Raw genomic sequence first — 21,282 nt, forward strand, 5'->3', positions numbered from 1 at the left:
CTTCAGCCGCTCTACTCCCTCCCAGCTCTGCGCCCCCTCCCGCCCTTACACCTGCCTCACCCCATCCAAGAGCTCCCGTCCACCGGTCCCGTCCTCCTCCTCCCCTCCCTTCCTCCTCTCCTCCCCCTCCGCCCCTCCCCCTCCCTCCCCTCCTCTCCCGCCTTCGCTGGCCTCACCTGCGGCCGCTCGCGCTGGGCGGAGCCCGACGATGACAAAGCAGCGGCCGGCGGCGCGGGATCCGCCCCCCGCGCTCCGCGGGCGCGCCGGCCCCGGCGCGGCTGTTATGGAAACGGGCCGGGCGCGCCGGCGGCGATGATGGGGCGGCCATGGCCCGGGCCGGCAGCTCCAGCGGCGACTCAGCCGCGGGGCAGCGGGCCGGGGGCGCGGGGCGGCCCGAGCCGTGGGAGCTGTCCTTGGAGGAGGTGCTGAAGGCGTACGAGCAGCCCATCAACGAGGAGCAGGCGTGGGCCGTGTGCTTCCAGTGCTGCCGCGGGCTGCGGGGCGCGCCGGGCGGCGGGCGGCGCATCCGGGACACGGCGGACATCCTCCTGCGCAGGGACGGCTCGGTCAGCGCGCGGCGGGAGCCCGGCGCGGCGGGTGAGGGCCGGCGGGCGGGGGGGGGCGGGGGTGGCGTCCGCCGGGGAGGGGCTGCGACCCCCTCCCTCTCTCCCCTCTCTCCCCTCTCTCCCTCCCCTCTCTCCCTCCCTCCGCTGGACCTGGACCCGGCGCCCCCCTTTCCGCGCCTTCCTCTGCTGGACCCGCCGACCTCCTCTCCTTCCGCGCCCTCTGCTGCACTGGGGGCTCCTCCGCCTTCTCTCTCTACTGGACTGGAAGGCCCTGCTCCGCCCTCTCCCTTTTCCGGATTGATAGCCCCCGCCTCCCCGCTGGGGCCCTGACTTCCGTGCCTCTCCCCTCTTTTCCTCTCTCCCTCTGCTGGACCTGGAAGTCACTCTCTCGACCTGGGACACCCCGCCCCCCCCAACCTGGAACTCATCAGGGCCAGCTGCTGGCTGGCGAGGAGAGGGACTTAGCTCCATGGCGTAGCACCTTTAGCAGAGAGACTAGATTGTGCCCCTCCTTTCCCGAGTTCTCCCCACCTGGGCTGGTGCCTTCTACTTCACGGGCCTGCACCCTCAAAATGTCCTTCCCGCCCGGTGACTGGCGGTGTGAACCCTGGTTGCACCGGAGTTGCAGGAGGCGTGCTTAGGCAGGACAGGAAACACACGTTTCTTGGGCTCTTTTCCGTGGGTGTGAGGATTTAATTGCAGGCAGGGAGAATGTGTAAAATTTCGGGAACAGCTTGCTTAGTGTTTCTGCACTTAATCAACAAGAACCAACAATGAAGCCCTTGAAAGATTTGAAGTCTACGGAGAATGATGAGTTTAAGTGGTTTTTAGCTTCTAAAAAAGTTTTCTTCCCTGGAGAACTAGAGTCCTGCTATGGAGCAAATGATTATGATATTACCCCCAAAACACGGGGAAGCAGAGAGGCTGGCTGCATGTGCTGGGCAGCTTTGGGCCCTCTCCAGCCCAGGAGCTGGGGGCTTGCTCCTGGAGGCCTGGGAATGACTGCGGGGAAGCCAGCCAGGCGCAACAGCTGCTTAGCTAACAGGGAGGGGTCGGCTGAACTGCCCCCACCCTCAGGGACCATCACTCTTTCTCCGAGTTCCTTCTCATCCCTGTGCCTTGCTCCCACCTCAGCCGTGTGGCCCCTGAGAGTTGCTGTATTTTGCAAAAAAAGCAACAATATATTTGACAGGAGAAAATAAAAGTTGGCCTCAAATGGTACTATTCCCATTTTACATTTGAGTAAGCTGAGGCTCAGGTTTACCCAGAGTCACACAGGAAGTGGCAGGGTTTGGATTCAGTGCTCATGCTCTCAGTGCCTGGGCACCTGTCTTCAGAGGCTGGGTGAGAGCGTGGCACACGTGGTACACGAAGGCCTTGTCTCAGCTGTGGGACCCTAGAGTCTGCATGGTCACAAAGAGCTTTTCCTCCCTCAGAGATGAACCCTGTGCTCTCCTCACCCCTGGAGGTAAACAGTATACCCCAGGGCCTGGCCTCTGGCGCTGCAGAGTGGGCCAGGACTGTCAGGGCCTGTCTGGTCTGACCCTCCGATTTTAAAGATGGGGAAACTGAGGCACAGAGTTGTAACTGGTTTGCCACCAGTCATAGCAGGTGGTTAGAACTGAGGGGTCCCTGCATCTCTCTGACTAGAGGAGTCATTCCGCTACAGGGTGTACCACGAGGCCCATCCTCAGGGGCCGTGGTCATCTGGTTCTGCCCACTGCCGATGCAGGGACGTGTCAGTCCCTTCTTCCTGGTCACTGCAGACCCAGCAGCACTTCCTGCTTCATCCTCACAGCCCGACTGGAAGTCCAGGCTGCAGTTCAAAGCTCACATGTGGCCACTCTTCACTGACCTGTGCTGGGAGGTCCCAGCCCATGACGTGGAGGAGCCCAGCTTCATTTTCCATTAGATGTGATCTTTGGTTTCTGTCCGTAAACATGTCTCATGAAGGTGGATGAGGTTTATGACTTGCTGCCTCTTTAAAGATTAAGAAAAATAGATTGCCCTGAACTTTCTCTAGAAAAGGTCCTTGCTGCTCTCTTGTGAATCAGCTGAAACTTTAGACCAGCTGTGTCCTGAAGGTGACTAACCCAGCATTTCTCTGGGACTTGAGTAATGAGTGGAGTCAGTGAAAAACGCATGTTTGTTTTGTCTGTAATAGACAAGAGAAAGCTCATGTGAGCCCTGGGTTCCTATCTCCCCTTAGGAAATTCTGGTAAATCTAGGCATTAGGTAAATGTTTAAAGTCACTTTACAAAAATCAACAACCAAACTAAATCTTAGTTGGGGGCAGTGAGTAATACTCTCTTAGCACAGGTGTGGGTACACTTCTCCCCCACTGCCAGGTAAAACTGATTTGGAAAGCTTCCTAATGGACAGCTGGAGACTTCTTCATAACTGCTTGGAAGCGCCCCTTTTCTTAAGTGGGAAAATGGAAAACATTTTAACAGGCGAAGTATTTCTAAGAGGCCATTATTAAAACCTCCTGATGGGGAAGGGTTTTTGTTTCTGCTTTTTAACTGAGGCAAGAAATGTCTGCGGGCACCTCTGTGCAGTGAGTGTGCTCCCTGAGGAACGCTTACTCCTTATCTGCAGCGAGGTCACAGTCAGTGACCCTGGGACGCTGTCCGTGGCATTTGTCCACCTGATGCCTCCAGGGCAGGCACGCCGGGGCAATGGCCGCTCCCAGACCAGAGCTTGGCTGTCACCTGGCTTGAGACTCCCTGCCTTCCCAGGCGACATCTGCGGGGGAAACACAGGGACTTTTTTCTCCACCATGAAAACCCCGTTGGGCAGGCAGTGTTGATGAGGACACCTTGTTCACCTCCAGCCTCCTCCATTCTGCTTCTGCTAATGTGCACACTGCCCTGCTTTTCTGATTTTTGTCTTTGTCAGTTTTGATGCTGAAGCTTTTCGCAGGCCCTGATGCTCACGTTTGGGTGCCTCACGTGACCTGCCCACCAGGTCACACCTGTCCCTGCAGCACCCTTCCTGCTCCTTCCTTTTCTGCCTGCAGTTCTGAGGCCCCTCAGGGCACCCCGGAGGCACTTGTCTCTAGGGTGAAGCTCCCCTTTCCATCCCACTGCTGCCCTGAGCCACGGCCTTCCCAGCTCACCTCCAAACACAGTTGATGTGGTCTGTCCTGCAGTGGAATGTGGCATGAACTCCTTGGGGCCCGGAGGCATCTTCCCACCTCTTCACCTCCAGCCCAGTAGCTGGAGAAACAGCAGTGTTGGCGCCCTGATTCTGCCTCCTTAAACTGGGGTGAGCGTTGCACGTGCCGGGGGTGGGATGAGGGCTAGTGAGGGGACACTGTGGAGCCCATAACCATGCTGGGCCCAGGGACTTCGCCACACAGAGGGACACACGTGGGTGCCACTGCTGTCTCTGTGCGGCTGTCACTGCGTGTTTAGATGGGTCCGCCTGTGCCCACGGGAGATGCTCATTCACAAGTCTCCTGACCAGTGTGCCCCCTCCCAGGAGCTGAAGTAAGATCCCAGCCACTAAGGAGTGTGAGCACTCCCCTGGTGTTCCAGGCCACCTGCGTGTCTTGGGGGGTCCAGGCAGTCAGGTGGGACTCGATGGGTCTCACTGGCAGGTCTCCTCCTGAGTGACTGGGAGCTGTCTCTGTAGATGTCTGTGTCTTTTTAAGTGGCTCTCCCCTGTCCAGCAGTGCGGGGAGAGTTAGGGCTGGCTGAGGAGAATGCGATCCTGCTTCCAGAGGAGAGCACGGTTCCCCGAGTCTCCTGGCAGCCAGGGTGTTCTGGTGGAAACATTCTCTTTCTACCAAGTCCTTCTGAGGTGGCTTTGGTCTCCTGTTTCTTGACCCTGTGCCAGAGCTGCTGGTGCCACCCACCCTCCCTGTCCTGCAGGGATCCTCCTGGGCCTCTTGTTTCTGTGACAGTCACCCAGTTAACATGGGGTGTGGAGATGGAGAGGCTCTGCTTCGCTGTCTAGGGTGACAAGGAGCTCGCTATGCTGTGTTGAGCCTGCTGTCTTGTTTATACCTCTGACGAGAAAGGCACTGCTGTGGTCCCATTGTACAGAAGAGAAAACTGAGGCTCAGGATGGTAAGGCAACCATGCAGCCACCTGGGAGAGGTGGGGATAGGGCGGGGGGGACTCAGCCTGGCTGACACCCCCCTGCCCACCTCAGTTCCGTTCTCTGTGAAATGGGGGCTGATAGCAGCTGCCCTGGAGGCTGTGTTGTCTGTGGAGCCTCGGGACGTGCTCAGCACTGGGGGCCCTGGCTGGTGGGGTGCCCTGATCCTGCTCCCAAGTGCACCTCCCCCGGACCCAGCTTGGGAAGCAGCCCTGCAGGCTCATGCGATGGGCCTGGAGCAGGGTTGCAGGAGGCAGGGTCCTGGGCACGGCTCTAGTGCACATTTCTTGATGTAAAAAGTCCTCTGCCCCAGAGAACACCAGGCACCCCCTTCCGAAAATGGCAAGCAAAGGCTGAGGGCACCGCCTGGGGCAGGTGAGCGAGGTGAGGGTGTCTGGCACTTGTGTGTGGGAGGGCGGCGCTGGGGAGGGCCCCATCTGGGTGTGACTGTGTGAGCTGGTCTGTTTGTAGGTGATATTGTGATTTAGTCTCACCTCTGAGCAAGAATTACCTCCCAGGAAGGCAGCCCCTTGACAAGCTGTGTACTCTGTTGAGATCTCTGTCAAGATGCCCCTGCCCAGTGTTACATCGCAAAGGACCCCCCAGATAAGCTAAAGCTGTGTGGCTGCTTCGCTGCCCTCCAGCCCACCCGGCTGTTTACAAGTTCTGCCCTGTGCTTCCAAGAGAGGCTTCAGCTCTTAAGGGGATCTTGAGGGACCTGCATGCTCTGGAGATTTGGCTTGCGGAGTACGTAGCCCAGCCTCTCTGCCACCTTAGGGCCCCACCCCTCCACTACCCAGGTCTTCACGAAGAAGGGTCCTCAGTGCCCTGTGACAGAGTCTATTGTGTCTGTTCAGTTTGGTGCCGGGGGCAAGCTGTGGGGCCAGAGGTATCTGCGTGGCTCCCACAGAGGGAGTATGGTGCCACGGTGGAGGTCTGGTCCTGGGAGGTGGCCATTTAAGCAGATAAGCCAGTGAGAATCAGCTGCAGGAAGGTGCTAGGGCTTCTGTGCGATCCTGCTAGACTCCTCAGAGGGAGTTTGGCCTCCAGGTGAGGCCACAGTCAAGGAGGAAGCTGGCATTCCGGTAACTAAGCAGATCGGCGTGTGCTGGGTCCAGGGTGCCTGCACGCAGCCCCACCACTGTTCTCAGCTCCACCTGGAATCCCTTGATTCCGTGTCAGGCACGTGGGTGTCCCCTAGAGGATTTTCCCTGTGGCCTCTCCCCAGGGATTGGAGAATCAAGAAGATGGGACAGTTTGAAAGCAGGATGTAAGAGTTTCCTTCTGCAGAAACAAGTTACACAAACTCACTACTTAAAGCAACACAGGTTTACCCTCTTACAGTTGGAGAGGTCAGAAATCTGGATAATCCCTTTGCTTCAAGGTCGGTGGATTAACAATTTAACTTCCATCCGCTACCTCGAGCTCCCCTTGCAATGACACATGATCCCCATGGGTCCTGAGAGTTGGGATGTGACAGATTGGGGGCTATTACTCTGCTGACCGTGAGGGGAGATTATGGAGGCAGAACCGACTGTTCCGACCACCTGGATTCCACTGGCAGCATCAGCATAGCACGAGTTCTGGAATCAGAGTTCTGTCCAACATGGACTGTGGCAGGGCTCACACCTGAGTCCACAGGTGGGCGTCTTAAACACAGACCCACGGGCCGCTGAGTCCCACCCCAGGAGTGACTGATTCTGCCCTGGTCTCAGTGGGCCTGAAAGTCTGTGTTTCTGACAGGTTCCCCAGTGCTGCTGCTACTGCCGGTCCTGGACCCACTCTGGGACCACTGGTCTACTGTGTGCATGGTGTCCCTGGGCCACAGCCTAAGACGGGGTCTCCCAGCTCTTGCTCAAAGACCTCCGGTGCCAGTATGACTCATTCCACCTTCAGGTGACTTGAATGGCCTGAGGGTTGACTTCAGAGCCTGGCTAGCTCTGGGCTGAATCCCAGCCAGATGACCCTGGACAGGTTCCTCACCCTCTGTGGGCTGCCTTGTGGGACTGTGACAGGACTAAATGAGATGGTCTGCAAGCAGCACTCGGGGTGCTCAAGGGAGCCATCGTTAGCCAAGTGTGAGGACAACTCAGAATTGATGCCTCAGTTCCAGGGCTGCCGCTGTCTGCTAGGACCAGTGGTGGCATCTCCTGTGGCTGGTCCCCAAAACTCGCTGGTGAGGGTTGGGTGCAGAGATTATGCAGCAGCAGAGAAGCACCAACCCTTCCCTCACCAGGACTGCGAAAATGCAGAGAATTAGCTGTGTGTTCGTTGCTTGGGGAGCAGATAGGGCTCTGGCCAACACCCATCCCCCAGACTTGAGTCTCCACGGAAATTGATTCCTGGGTTCTGGGGAGGAAACCACACCCAGTGGATGATGAAGGAGTTTATGGCGGAAGTGAACTGGAGGAGGAAGGACACACCAGAAACACAGGATGCCTTTGACCCATTTGCTAAACAAACAGCTTCCAGGGTTTCAAGCAGGTGTTGCCCTCTTGGCTTCAGGTTACCACCAGTTTTCACCAGCTTGTTTCTAGAATGAAGAAGTAAGGAATGGAGAGAGGACTTGTGGGTGCCTCCAAGGCCATTGCCTGTCCTGACCCAAGCCCAAAGACAGTCATGGGCAGGGCGTCCTTGGGCTGAGCCTGGCTGGGAGGCCCTGCTGGTGCCCTTGACGCATCTGCCGACCATCGAGCGTGGGGCATCCTCGTGGGGCAGGGCTGGGCACCCTGGGAAGTGTGTGCACCCCTGACCTCACTTGTCCTCTGAGGTCAAGTGATGGGACAGGGGTCAGCCTGAACACTGCTCCTCATTCCCCTCCCCAGGCAGATGGGGGCTGAGGCTGCCAGGTAGCCTCTTCCAACACCCACCTGCTGGCAAGGAAGGCCGTTTCTCTGGCAGCTGCTCCAGGGAATTCCAGGCTGCGGAGCCCTCACAGATTTCTCTCCCCCAAATAAAATCTGTCATCTTTTACTACCACAGGCTCATTTCAAAAACTCCCTCGCTTCTCCATTTCTCCTCATTTGTTGTTTTACAGAAGAAACTGGAGCGGCCTTCCTCCCTAGCACTTTCTGGGAGGAGGTTCTCCTCTGGGGAGAGGGCAGGAGAGACACGGGGTGGAGGGAGATGCCACAGGAACCAGGTGTCCTGGTTCCAGCTTCCACCTCAATGTGGCATCAGTAGACAGTCCTGCCTACTTCCACTAGCATTGGTCTGGTCTCTGCTTTCCCCCAGGAAGTTTTTTAAAAAGACAAAAGGCAGTTTGCATGATGCCGTGTGACCACGTGGGTAACAAAGTCTTGGTAGCTACGTGTGGTCAGGAGGGAGCACTTTGGGGTCTGTCAGTGCTTGGTGGGGATCCCCAGGCCACCCATTACTAGCTGTGTGGTCCTGGGTAAATTTCTCAACCTATCTGAGCCTCAGTTTCCTCATCTGTAAAGAGGGAGTGGTGGCACCAGCCTCCAGGAGGTGGCTGTCCCAGACGGAAGCCAGGGGAAGTCATTTGTTAGTTTTGCAGCAGAGCTAGGCACCGACCTTCACTGAGGGGCTCCTTGCTCTTCAGAACTCAAAGACTCCCCAACTCCTTGGGACTTAAAGTAAGATTTGTGAACACTCACCGTCTGGTCTGTGCTCGGTTTGTAGAGAGGGCTGAAGGGCTGGCTGCCTCTGTGCCCTTGGTATCCAGATAACTCGACACAGGCTCCTCCAGGAAGCATCTTTGCTCTGGTCAGATTTCTCCCACGCTCCATTCCGTCCATCCAGTCACAGCTACAGAGTTTTCCTGAAGGCCCCACGTGGGCCGCAGTGTCCTGCTGGCTGTGCGCTTTTCTCTTAACTCCACTGGTGCTGTTAGTGGAATGTGTTCCATTATTTTAATGGATCAGCACAAAGATCTGTGTGTATCTTGATGGCATTTTGTAAACACTTGCAGAGATGGCAGCTTCACTTAGCAGAGAACTTCATGGTTTGTACTTTTTATACCCCACCTGGATTTGAGGCAGCTGAGGTTCACCCCCAACACCTTTCTGCATGTATAATTCAAGGAGGGCTGAAGAAGCAGGTGGATTTTCTGTGTCTTGTCCACCCTGGTGTCTTGAGAGGCCCGAGCGTGGCTCAGGGAGTGGCTGGAGCACAGGTGCTGGGGTCCCCCAGTCTGGCCTCACCCAGCCCTACCACTTCCTGGCTGTGACCCTTGGGGCAAACAAGCTCACTCCCCCTCTCTGGTCCTCCATTTCCTCATCTGTCAAATGGGTACCAGAACTGTCCACCTCCCAGGCTGCACACAGGTTATACGCGCAAGCATTCATCGCACACCAGTAAGCCCATGTTTAATACTGAACCTAAGAAAATACCCATCCGGCACCTGGGCTTCAACCTGGGAGCTCTGACTCTCTGATGGAGGTGCTGACAGTCAGGGGAGAAACCTCCAAATTTAGAGGTGGTAGCAGATGGCAGCTCACCCGGTGCAGCTGTTGGGAGCTCCCAGGCAAAGTCTGTTCCTTCCATGGAGCCTGGGTTTCTCATCAGACTTTGATTGGGGGTGCATGGCTTCTGACCATGAGGCCTTTCCTGCAGACCTGGCTGACTTGAGTGGCTCCCTTCCTGCTCCCTCCCTCCCTTCCTCATGCCCCAGCCATGCTTCCTGAGGGGCAGGATGGACTCCATGGCCCTGTTGGCTGCTTCCCTCTGAGTGGTCACTCCGGGGTGTGAGTGCTGTATGGGGGGGGGCAGGAGCTGTCTTTGCCCGCTGACCATCAGCCCTGTGGGCAGAGCTGCATGGCTCTCCTGGCCCCTGCCAGCACCTGGGCTTCCCCCCAGAGCTGGGTCTTGTTGGTGTCCATCAAGTGACCTTGACTTAGCCTGTCGTGAGCTTTCTGGGGTTCCAACGGGGACTTTGGAGGATATGCTGTATGTTCCTGGGGGGAGAGGTGGGTAATTGGCCTCTGTGTCGGGTCCCAGGGATGCTGATACGCCTCCTGACCACCTGTTCTCTCCTCCCACAGAGCCTACAACGATGGTGGTGTCACCAGCCAGCTCAGAAGCCCAGGTACTTGGAAAACTTTAAGTTTACTTGGTACATGTTAGACTTAGGTATATTGTGCAACGTAACTTAGAAAGCGTGTGAAGTTACACAGTTGTTCCTGGGAAGGGCTTAGTGGAAGGCGTTGATGAAGAAATTCTTCGCAGGGTAGTGTGGGCTCTGCCAGCCTCGGGGGGCCTGAAGGGAGGGGTACCCATGGCTCCTGCCTCCCTTTGCCCTCCAGCCCCTGAGCTCCTGGTGGGGCCTCCCACTGACCAGAAGGAGGGGGCAAAGGTGTTGTGGTCTGTGGGGTTCCCTGGGCAGAGGGTTGGGCAGGGGTTGGGTCTGGAAAGCAAACAGGAAAAGCAGCCAGTAACCAACGCCAAGGAGCCCCGACCCCCGCGAACTCAGACCTCACCAGTGGGGTCTCTTCCTATGTCTCCCTGTCCCATCTGCCCACCCCCAGCTAACGTGTCCTGAGTCTGATGTTTATCATTCCACTGCCTTATAAAAAAGTTTTATTTAAATAGGTGTTTATATGTTAAACATAGCCTTATACCATAGGGGTTGGCACAGGCCAAAAGATGCCATCTCATCTTTTGTGCAGAATTTAAAAACAGTAAGAAAACCACCCCCATGTTTTCTGGCTGCTTCTTATCAGCACATGCTGGCAATACTAATAATGTCAGTGGTAGGACACCCCCTCTGGCTGCGGCAGATGCTCCGCTGTTTAAACGGGAGGGACTTTCACAGGACTGCTGTGAGCCCTGTGGAAGGGTACTGTGCTGCACACACTCTTCTGGATTTGAGTGGAAGAAAGCCTGACTGTGTTTTTAGGAGTTACCTTCACTGCTCTGTGTGGCTGCCGCTCCCCAGGCTGCCCTGCCACGCTCACAGTCCCCAGTGGACTTGCCTTCACCACCTGCCAAAGGAGACCTGTTATCAATTCTGAAACTATTTACAGGGAACTCTGTATGCAGAAGTCCATCTGGACTGTTCTGTCTGGAGGCCCATAAATTAACCTGGGAGCCCCACCTAGGAAACAAGGCAGGGAGGCCTCTTGTTCTGTCAGCCCAGATTCTCACACTGGCCCCTGTACCTCCTCGGGCTGGTCCCCAGGGCTGGCCGCCGGGCCTGCAGGCTGTCTGGTTCCCACACTGCCGTCGGCAGGCAGAGCTGAAGGTTCTCAGCCTCTGGCCAGCTGCCCAAACTTTTCCTTAAGAGAAAGCGAGTGGTCCTTGCCTTCCAGGGAGGGGTTCCCGGCTGGGGCACAGGGACGCTTTTAACAGAGCAGATATCAGATAAGGGCTCCCAGTGGAGTTAACCCTTTCCCTGAGTGGTGCTGGTACAGGCCACTGACCAGAAGACAGGGGGAGGCGGGGCTGGGGGCTGCTCTTTGCTGCGGTGGAGCAGGGGGGCTTCCTGGTGGCCCCTCTGCCTGTCCTGCCCCATGTGGTGGTGTGGTCTCCCTTCGAGAGACTGGGTCAGAACCATCACTAGGGTGGGCAGGGCTGTGGGGCCACCCAGAGGGGCAATGAAGTTCACTGCCATCACCACGTCCTTCCTGGCACCAACCTCTGGGCTGAGAAATAACCAGTGGGAATTTGTGTGAAGTGAGGCCCTCGCCAGCCCAGCAGTCCTGAGGGGCATCTGGGCACTTTCTGGAGATGCCATCCGGCCCAGGCCCAGGCCAGGGCCCTCCGTCACCTGTCAGGTGTGACAGCCTCCACGCCTTGTCTCTGTGCCTCTGACTCGTGACTCTGGGGCATGACTTGGAGCTGGGGCTATGAACCTCGCCCCCTGCAGTGGAGATGAGGTGGCCTCCAGGATGCCAGGGCTGTTGACTTTGGGTGGAACTTCGCTCCCACTGGAGCCTGGCTCTTCCCACGCATCTCAGGGCCAGCTGAACTCCCTATGCCCCCTCCAGGCTCAGGGTGCTTTCTGAGGCATTTCTGCTGAGTGAGATGGCCTGTTCTTGCACCTGGTCCCCTCCTGACACTGGCTCTCACCCCTGGCCTCCGGCTGTGCTCCAGCTGGTTCCCTTGGGGTCCAGGTGGGGGGAATGCAGGAAACGAGAGGAGTCCCAGGTGGACTGTGTGGAAGGTGTCTGCTGAGGGTGTGACTCCCCTTGCACGAAGCAGCCCCCACCCTGGCACAGGCTGCAGGCAGTCTGACCTCCGGCCCTGCGCAGCCGGCTGCCTGATGCAGTCACGTGACCGACATTCGGTGCCTCTGCCCACCTGTGAAATGACAGGTTGCCTTATGCCTCGTGGCAAGGTTCAGTGGCAAAGAGCTGTTGTCACTTTGTTGTGTGTGTATCTTTTGTACTGTTGTCATAAAGGGAAAACATGAAAGCCGTGGAAAACACAAAACCAAAGTGTCAAGCAAACTAAGCAGCGTGATTATGACCTTAGTCCTCGTGCCTCGTGCTCAGGTGCACCGTGGCTGTCAGTGACCCGCGTCCCCTAAGGGGTGAGAGCAGGTTCAGACGGCACCTGAGCAGATGACTGTCCTGCACAGAACCCTGATTTCTAGATGTTAATGGTAGCCCATGGAAATACGGTTCCCTGCCAAGTAAAATCGAAATGTGCTGAGTTAAGAGGTCTCTCTGCTGCGAGGCTCAAATTTCTAATGTGCTGATGCGCTTTTAAAAAAACTTATGGAGAAAGAATTTCAAGCATATACGAAGCCAACAGAACAGCATTGTGGGCCCCACACAAGACTCCAGCAGTTAAGGGTACACCTGTTCCTTGGTGGCCCTGCCCCCTCCCTCCTCCTACTCAGGTAAAATTTTTTTTTAGGTTTTTCTTTTTCAGGTTAAATTTACATACATTGAAATTTACATGTGACTTAAAGTAAGTAAGTGAGGGAATACTACTCTGTGAGTTGAAGTGTCAGATCTTATTTTGTGTAACTATTTCAGCAGCGTTTATTGAAGGAGCTGGTCTTTCCCTTCTGGTTTAAAATATACTGGTGCAGCACACTAAAAGCTGATGTTTAACCAGGTCACCCCTCTGTCTTTTCTCAACAAACTTGTTGGGGCATACTTTATATCTGGTGAGTTCTGGCCAATGTATATGGTCAGCAACGGTGAGCAACACCACACTCCAGAATACAGCCCTTTTCCAAGGCCCCAGAAGTTCTTGTGTGCTCCCAGCTCCCACCCCCAGCCCAGGCTCAGAGCCTCCGGCCTGCTCTCTGTGCCTGTGGACTAGGTTTGTCCCCCCTAAAGTTCCATGTAAGCGGTGCAGCCTGGAGCGCTCGGTGTGCCTGGGGCTGGGTCCTTGGCACAGCCTCTTGCTGTCCTATGCACTGTCCAGCTCACGGCTTGTGTGGACAGGCGTTTTTCCTTTCTCTCTTGAAATCCCTGGGAGGGGAGCTGCAGTCCCGTGGTCAGTCGTGTTGGATTATAAGGACTTGCCAGTTTTCCACAGTGGACCTTGGAGCATCCCGTTCGGATGACAGCCGGTGTTCTATTTCCCTGTTAGAAGCCGTTCATTGGTGACCTTCGCATGTTCACCGCTGTCCCCCTCCCCGCCCTGCAGGTGGTGCAGTCGCTGGGCTTCGCCATCTACCGCGCGCTGGACTGGGGTCTGGATGAGCAGGAGGAGCGGGAGCTCAACCCGCAGCTGGAGCGGCTCATTGACCTCATGACCAACAGTGACTGTGAGGACGATGACGGCGGCTGCGGGGCGGCCGACGAGGGCTACGGGGCTCCAGAGGAGGAGGAGGAGGCCGAGAGCGGCCTGCGTGCCGTGCGCTCCTTCGCACAGGCCATGCGCCTGTGCGCCGCTCGCCTGACCGACCCCAGCGGCGCGCAGGCCCACTACCAGGCCGTGTGCCGCGCGCTCTTCGTGGAGACGCTGGAGCTGCGGGCCTTCCTTGCCAGGGTCCGGGAGGCCAAGGAGGTGAGCGGACCGAGGGTGTGCCCCAGCCTAAGGGGCCCGGGCCGCGGTGGGGGGGCTTCCCGGAGGCCCAGGAGGTGAGGGCCGGGCCGGTGGAGCGCATGGGGGGCGGGGTCGCAGCAGGAGCCAGGAGGGGCCACTGGAAGTGTCTTTCTGTGCAAGGATGGGGAGCCAGGTGGGCAGGGCAGGGTGTTCCCCCCAACCCCTTCCGGCCTTTTGCCTCTGTCCCCTCGAGGGTCCAACAGGGAGTGGAAATCCTCAGTGCAGGGCTCTGAATAGCACGGCTCACTCTCTCTATGTTTTAGCTTAACTCTCACACCTTACCTGGTTTTGCATAGGCGGGAACTCGGGGTTAGAAACTTAAGTAACTGGCTCTCAGCACCTTTACCCCATGACCTCACTCCTGCTGCCTCTAAGTTAGTTATTAACATCCCTGGTCCCCATGTTTACATCTGCGAAAGGAGCTGTGCCTCCTGCCTCTGGCTCGTCTGCCAGGGTGCTGGTTCCTTCTGAAAATAGGGCACTGGGGGGTTCCTGGACAGCCTCTTCCTGCTGGCATTTCCCCCCAGCGCTGTTCTGCCTCTTCATGGTCCCCAGTTAGGAGATGACAGTCTTTGCCTCAACTCTCTCAGCCTCTCCCTTGTAGATATTTCCTTGAAACAGGGGTCACTGCCAGCATTCCACCAGCATTTCACAGATGAGAACAGACTTTGATGAGGTTGAGAAGAATTGTCTCTTCTCTCTCTTGCTTATTGGCAGAAGGTATTTTGAGAATTAACTGATGCTGGTCCCTGAGTCCACCCTGACTCTTTATGGAGGCGTCTCTCTTCTCCTCCAGCCAAGACATGTTCCTGGCCCTGAGCTCCCGCAGGTTCTCAGGGTTGTTCTGATTTCAGGGCCTGGACCCAGCACAGGACAGTTCAGGTGCTGCTCCAGCCACTTGGCCCTTGTGTGCAGCCCAGTCAATAGCCCAGGGGTGCCCTCTCTCAGGCTCCCAAGCCCCGTCCTCCATCTTCCCTCCCCACTCCTCCTCGGTACCTTAGCAACGTCCTTCTAACACTCTAATTAGGGGATGGTCCTAATTCTTTACCAGACAATCAAAGTTCTTTCTTTAGTAGGAGTAAACAGTTCTAGACTTGAAGCAGTTGGCCCAGGAGAAGCCCAGGGAATTGGTGGGAGGGAGTGAGAGGAGTGTCTGTTGGTGGGCACAGCTAGGTCAACATTTTGGGCAGAAACTCCCTGCTCGGGGCAGGTATAGATACTCTGGGAAGAACAGGAGACCCACGTTCGTGCCCTTTGTCTACAGGCACTGCCAGGTCACACACAAGTCTAGTTTTAGAATCAACACCTTGTGCTCCTCAGAGACTTGGCAGTTTTCAGGAGCGTCCTAAAGCAGTTTGGCAAGTGGCTTCGGACATGAGCCAGGGTAACCGGTTCTGTCTTGGTTGGAGGATATGGGTGGCGAGGGGCTGGGGGTGAGAGGAGTCTGTGTGCTGAAGGGCAGATGCTTCTCCAGGGTGAGGAGTGGTGAGAACAGGCCCCACTTGCTGCCAAGCTTCAGGGCAAGAAATCTAGCTGCTGCTTCCCAAATTCTCAGCACAGAACAGTCACCTGACAGTCCTGCACACCCATCTTGGGCCCTCATCATGATGGTGGCACTTTCTCTAGTTCATGAAATACACACCTGTGACTGTTCCCCAGTACTTGTGTTGAGTTAGGCACCCTCTCACCCATCCATCCATCCGTCTGTTCATTCTTTCAACTAATCTTTAAGACTTCACATGTGTCACACTGGTGGGAGCCAGGAACCCCAAGATGAAAAAAAGCAAAAACTGAAAATGCGGCTCTGGCCTCACAGAACCAGTCGTCCAGACAACAGTCAAAGATGCAGATGATGTAAAACTTCAGATGGGATCATGTACAGAGACGTGGCTGTGGGTGTTCTGAGGGGGTGGGGTGTGCCTGGGGCCCGGGCAGAGAGGCTGAGAAAGGCCTTCCTGAGGAGGGGCCCACATCAGACCTGTGAGCTGAGGTTTGAAGCCCTTCACTGGTGATGGAATGGGGGCGTCCACGCCTGTACCTGCTCTCTGTGGAGGACGCAGTCCTCAGTAGGGTGTGTGGATCAGCTGAGAGAAGGGGATAGGCTTTTTTTTTTTGTAAACGAGGGGGTTCTGGTCAGTGCTCTGCAGGTGCTGTGCCTTGTCCCCTGCCCTTGCCCAGGGGAGCTGCCAGAGGACCACCACGCATTCCCTGGTGGCTCCAAGGCCGGTGCTTGCTTCCCCCAATATCCTCCTGAGCCCCAGAGTCTTGTCCAAAGGGCCAGCTGTCCCTCTGTGAGCTGCTGGACAAGCAGCCTGCGTGGTAAGGAAGTGCCCCTGGTGGCCAGGCTGGCAGGGGCACACGCACCCCCACGGCCGTGCCCTCCATTTCTCCCGGATGGACAGATGCTGCAGAAGCTTCGGGAAGACGAACCACAGTCAGAGAGGCCCCTGGCGGAGCTCGACAGCCTGGGGCGCACAGACTGGGTAAGACGTGTTCCCCGCTGACTCGGGACATGGACGGGCACAGCCTGGCAGCCCTGCCCTGGGCTAAGAGCTGCTTCCATCTTCTCTGGGGCCCAGGCCCGACTCTGGGTCCAGCTCATGCGGGAGCTCCGCCATGGAGTGAAGCTGAAGAAGGTGCAGGAGCAGGAGTTCAACCCCCTGCCCACCGAGTTCCAGCTCACCCCCTTCGAGATGCTGATGCAGGACATCCGCGCCAGGAACTACAAGCTGCGCAAGGTCATGGTGAGCCGCCCAAGGTCGTGGGGAGCTGGGGCTGGGGGCGTCCACTCTCAGCCCTCTGCCCGTCTGAGGCCCTGCCTGGTGCCCTGGTCACTGAACCGGGGGTTCCATGGGGACTGAGGACACAGTGTGGCAGGGCAGGAGCTAGGGCTGCGGGACTGCCCCCTGCGAGACTTCCATGGCCTAGACGTGTGCCAGCTTCAGTCTGGGAATCTTACACCTGCAAGTTAATTTCATTCTCATGATGACCCTGTGAGGTGGTGCCACTGACCCCCATTTCCACTTGAATCCGAGATGCGGGGAGAGCCACTGGTCAGGCCTCGCAGGCCACGGCCACACGGCCCCTGAGAGGGAGGATGGAGTGAGGAGTTAGTGCTGCCCAGGGCTGCGTGAGCCCATCCTAAGGCCGCAGCCCCAGCAGATGGGCCCTGAGCCTTGCTGCCTCCCCGCCCTCTCCCACAGGTCGATGGGGACATCCCTCCCAGGGTGAAGAAAGATGCCCACGAACTCATTTTGGACTTTATCCGCTCCCGGCCTCCCCTGAAGCAGGTACCTGCGCTGCGCTCCTCCAGTCTCAGCCGCCCCTCCTCCAGGAGTCTGTGCTGAGGAGCACAGAGGACTTCCTGTGCCAGCCCACCTCCCAGATTCCTCAGGCAGGCTCCTCCCCACCCCGGGCTGTGCCCTTCTCAGCGGGCACTGCCACACCCTTGCAGGTCTCCGAGAGAAGGCTTCGCCCCTTACCCCAGAAGCAGAGGACCCTGCACGAGAAGATCCTGGAGGAGATCAAGCAGGAACGGAGGCTGCGGCCCGTGGAGGGCAGGCGCTGGGATGGCCGTGGTGAGCGGAGTGAGCCTGGGCCCTCCTGCCCTTCCCCTGCCTTCCTCCCCTCCCTCACCACCCTGTCCTGTCCTGCCCTCCCCAGGGTTTGGCTCTCTGCCTTGCATCCTCAACGCCTGCTCTGGGGATGTCAAGTCCACTTCCTGCATCAACCTGTCCCTCCCAGATGCTGGGAGCAGCGCCCAGCGCCCACGGCCCCGGGTCCTGCTAAAGGCACCCACCTTGGCTGAGATGGAGGAGATGAACATATCCGAGGTCAGAGCCCACAGGTTCCTGAAGAGACCAGGGAGGAGGGGGAGGAGGAGGGCCAGGGCCGAGCACAGCCACAGTGCAGCACCTGCTGTGGAGCTGGTGTCCTGCTATGGGGCTGGGTCTGCCCTGGGGGCAAGCATGTGGGGCTCAGGGACCCTTACCCATCCTGGTGGCTCAGAAGGGTGACTGGGGCAGTGCCTTGGGCCACCTGTTGCCTCAGCACAAACAGGACAGAAATGGAGTACTCTGTCATCTTGGGGCTGGGAAGCTGGGCAGACCCCCTTGGAGGTGAAAAGCCAAGATGTCCGAGCAGCTCCCCCTCTGGGCCGCACTGCCCTCAGAGCCAAGGGAGCCCCGGGTGATGGTCATCTCCATGGGCTCCACCTCACCCCAGACCTGTTCTCCCCAAGTTGTTTCAGGGGCCTTGGGCAAGGGTTTGGTTTTTAAGGCACCAGAGGACAGTTGGGCTGGGCAGTGAGTGGGGGGTGGCCCCACGTGTCCTGTGCCTCAGGCCAGGGCCAGACAGGAGGCACTGGCGGGCCAGGAGATCAGGGCAGCTCTGGGTCGGTATGTCCGCAGGAGGAAGAGTCTCCGTGCGGGGAGGTCACACTGAAACGTGACCGCTCCTTCTCGGAGCACGACCTGGCCCAGCTCCGGGGCGAAGTGACTTCTGGTCTGCAGCCAGCCCCGCAGCCTGAAGGAGCGTTAGCGCCGTCGCGGCCCCGGGCAGGGAGCGTGCATTCCTGGGGGCCCAGCACCCAGCAGCAGGGTGAGTGTCGCCTCTCCTGTGGGTGCCCTGTCACCTTGCTGAGCTGGCAGCGCCCAGAAGCCTGCAAGAAGGGCTTTATTGCCTCAGGGAGCCATTCCCCACCTTTGACTTGAAAACTTTCTTATTAAATTAGTCATGGGTATTCATTGTCAAATGCTAAAACTTAAAAAAAAAAATCCCTGTGATTCAACCACCTGGAGATAATTACCATTCGTGTGTTAACACATAGAAAGATGGAAAGATGGACGAGTGATTGCTGAACCCTTCCAGTCTTTCTCTTTCTGTCAGTGAAATGTGTCCGCAGCGAACCAGGTAGGCTGGGCGGCACACGTTCACCCTGGAACCTTGCTAGTCACCTGGGATTTCTCGAGAGCCCCTCCTTTCCCTGCACAGAGGACAGGACAGTTCTACTGGCCATGCAGGGTTGGCTGGTCCCACCGTGGTGAGGGCTGGGCTCCACCAAGTTCCCACAGGTCTTAGGGTTGTCACCCACCCACTGCCTCTCTCCAGACACGGCAGCCCTTTCTCTACCCTCAAGGTCACCTTGAGCTACCCTGTTGCTTTCTGGCCACTCAGGATGGCCCTACTTAGTAGCTATGACTCACTTTCTGGTGTGAAGAGGTTCAGGCCAGGGATTCCATTCCTCACTGTCCCCTCCAACCCTCTCTGCCCTCTGTGTCTCCATGCAGAGTGTAGTGAGGGGGCCTGACCAAGGTGGACAGTCTTTCTGCGTGGCCAGTGCCATGTATTCTAGGGCAGCCCTGCGGCTGCCACAGCACCATCATGGCACTCAATGTTGGGTCACTCACAGGGCTCAGGTGTGGGGCCTGGATGTGGGCAGTGTGTTCTCTGCTCGGCCCCTCAACCCCAGGAAATCACTCGCTGTCTCCTGCCGCCTGCCAGGCCGTCTCTGCTGCCCCCTGGGCACAGCCCTCCCACACCAGAATTTCTGCAGGTTGTCCTGACAGGCCCGTGTTCTTCCTCCAGGTTCCTTCACGGTTAGTGTCCCGTCCCATCCTGACCCCAGCTGCCCCCCACACAGTGACCTGGGCTCAGCCGAAGACAAGCCAGGGGCCTCCTCGGCCCCAGACGCCCATCACCTGTGGCTGGTGAGTGATGGAGGCCCCGTGGTTGAGGGCAGCTGGCGCAGTGTTGGTCTGTTGGGCTCAGGAGTGCTGGGGGCTTCCATCAGCGGGCGTGGCTGGGTCCAGAGAGGCCACATCTAGGGAGGCTGGTCTCTGCTGCCGCCTCCTGGACCTTGTGAGCACTGCGGCCACCAGGCCAGAGAAGGACCTTGCTAAGGGGACAGCTGAGCCCCATGTCTGGGGGTTAGGACAGAGGAGACGCCTGATACCCTGTGACCTTGAGGCCACAAGGTGTGCCTGGAGGGCCTGGCGGCCCCCCGTGCCTCAGCTCCAGCAGCTGTGAGCTCTGCTGAGTGCAGTTGTGAGGAGCCAGCAGCTGCTGGTGCCGAGGCCCCCGCTGGTACCCGAGCCTTGGTGTGCAGCTTCATCAAATGGGGTGAGAGGAATGAGGTGCCCGGGGAGCCAAAGGGCAGCTTGCTGGCGTGTGGAGGAGTCAGTGCTGTGCTTGTGGCTGTTTGCCCTCCAAGTGTTACCAAGAGGCGAGAGAGAGAGATGTTAAAAGGCTTTGAAAAGCCTAAGGCAGCATCACAGGTAACACTCCCCGTCTGAAGGGGATGCTCCCCTCGGAGCCCTGTATTCGTCATCTGTTGCATGTAAAAAGCCACATTTATTACGTCACAGCTTCTGTGGGTCCAGAATCCAGGAGCGGCTCAGCCGGCGGCTCTGTCTCGGCCTCAGGTGAGGTCACAGCCGGCGAGTCAGCAGGGCGGTGTCGACGGGGCTGGAGGATCTGCTCCTGAGGAGGCTCCTCGCCCGGCTGCGGGTGGGCGGCCTCCTGAGCGTTCTCACCAGGTGCCCCCCTGCCCCATCCCGTGAGCAATCCGAGAGAGCCAGGAGGAAGCCAGTGTCTTTCCAGCTGAGTCTCACAAGTGATACACTGTCATTTCCACCTTATCTGTTCAGTACCAGTGAGTCACTGAGTCCACTCGCAGGACCACTTTTGAAGGCAGGGATGTCCAGGGACCAGGAGATGTACAGCAAATCCTACAGGTGTTTTTTCAACTGAGATCTCGAGTGCTTTCTGAGAGGCATGGCTGTCAAAGATCAGAACTTCAGTGGCCTTGTCCCCACCCTGAGCATGTGTGTGTGGCCCGGTCTGAGGGGCTCCCCATTGAGACCTCTTGGCAGTGTGTGCTGTCAGTGTGACGGCTGTTAAGGGTAAGGGGGGAATTGTGCAAATGTAACAGCACCACCAGGCTACTGGAAAAGCAATCAGAGGCCAGGGAATCTGGACACTTCACGTCACAGAAGAGAAGAACATGGGTCCCAGACTCACCCAGTACCAGACAGTGGCAGGTGTCTGACAACCATAAATAGGACAGTCCACTGAAAATCTGAGGCACAGACACTGTCCATCTCCCATTAGCCTCTCGTCTGGCTGTCTCATCTTGGTAGCTAATGTTTTAACTCTGGGTGCCAGGCGCTGCGTCCTCTTGGTGGAGTTGAGATACCCCACTTTACAGAAGAGGAACTGACGCTTTGAGAGGCCGAGTTCTGTGCTCAGAATGCAGAACTGCTCCCCTGTTCCCCTGAGGGGCAGAACAGGGCATGCTTGCCACGAAGGGCCCAAAGGAGCAGGTGGTTGTGATGAGTCAGGTGCAGACTACACAGATCCAGAGCTGCAGCGTGTGGTGAGCGGCGGAGGGAGGGAGGTGGGCGCAGGGAGGGAGGAGGGCTCCAGCAGCGGGGGCAGTGGGCCTGGGGACTCTGGCTGCTTTTCACCGGCTTGGTGTGTGTGTGCAGGTGGGGAACCAGGTCAGAGGCAGGTGTTTCAGGTCTGGGGAGCACTGTGAACAGGGGTGGGGATGGGCTGAAGGGTCGCTTGAGGAATGGTCACTCTGGGCCTGGGGACAAGCTGGGTGGGTGGGCGGGGCCAGGTCACAGGAAGCCTCGCCTGTCGC

At 57.7% G+C, this 21,282-nt stretch overlaps 1 protein-coding gene across 4 annotated transcripts in view; it reads left to right on the forward strand.

The window, feature by feature from the left end:
* Positions 1-182: 182 nt before the first annotated feature.
* SPIRE2 (spire type actin nucleation factor 2) overlaps positions 183-21,282 on the forward strand; it is a 28,280-nt gene continuing 7,180 nt past the window's right edge. For all 4 annotated transcript variants that reach the window (XM_072946879.1, XM_072946880.1, XM_072946881.1 and 1 more), the window contains exons 1-10: positions 183-597; positions 9,674-9,717; positions 13,236-13,598; positions 16,040-16,120; positions 16,217-16,381; positions 16,841-16,927; positions 17,092-17,215; positions 17,301-17,470; positions 18,047-18,236; positions 19,224-19,345. In XM_072946879.1, coding sequence (XP_072802980.1) covers positions 327-597; positions 9,674-9,717; positions 13,236-13,598; positions 16,040-16,120; positions 16,217-16,381; positions 16,841-16,927; positions 17,092-17,215; positions 17,301-17,470; positions 18,047-18,236; positions 19,224-19,345 — 1,617 coding nt within the window. In that variant the 5' untranslated portion in view covers positions 183-326. The remainder of the gene's footprint in view (positions 598-9,673; positions 9,718-13,235; positions 13,599-16,039; positions 16,121-16,216; positions 16,382-16,840; positions 16,928-17,091; positions 17,216-17,300; positions 17,471-18,046; positions 18,237-19,223; positions 19,346-21,282) is intronic.

The sequence above is a fragment of the Vicugna pacos genome, chromosome 21 (assembly GCF_048564905.1).
Source record: "Vicugna pacos chromosome 21, VicPac4, whole genome shotgun sequence".
Classification (NCBI taxonomy): Eukaryota; Metazoa; Chordata; class Mammalia; order Artiodactyla; family Camelidae; genus Vicugna; species Vicugna pacos.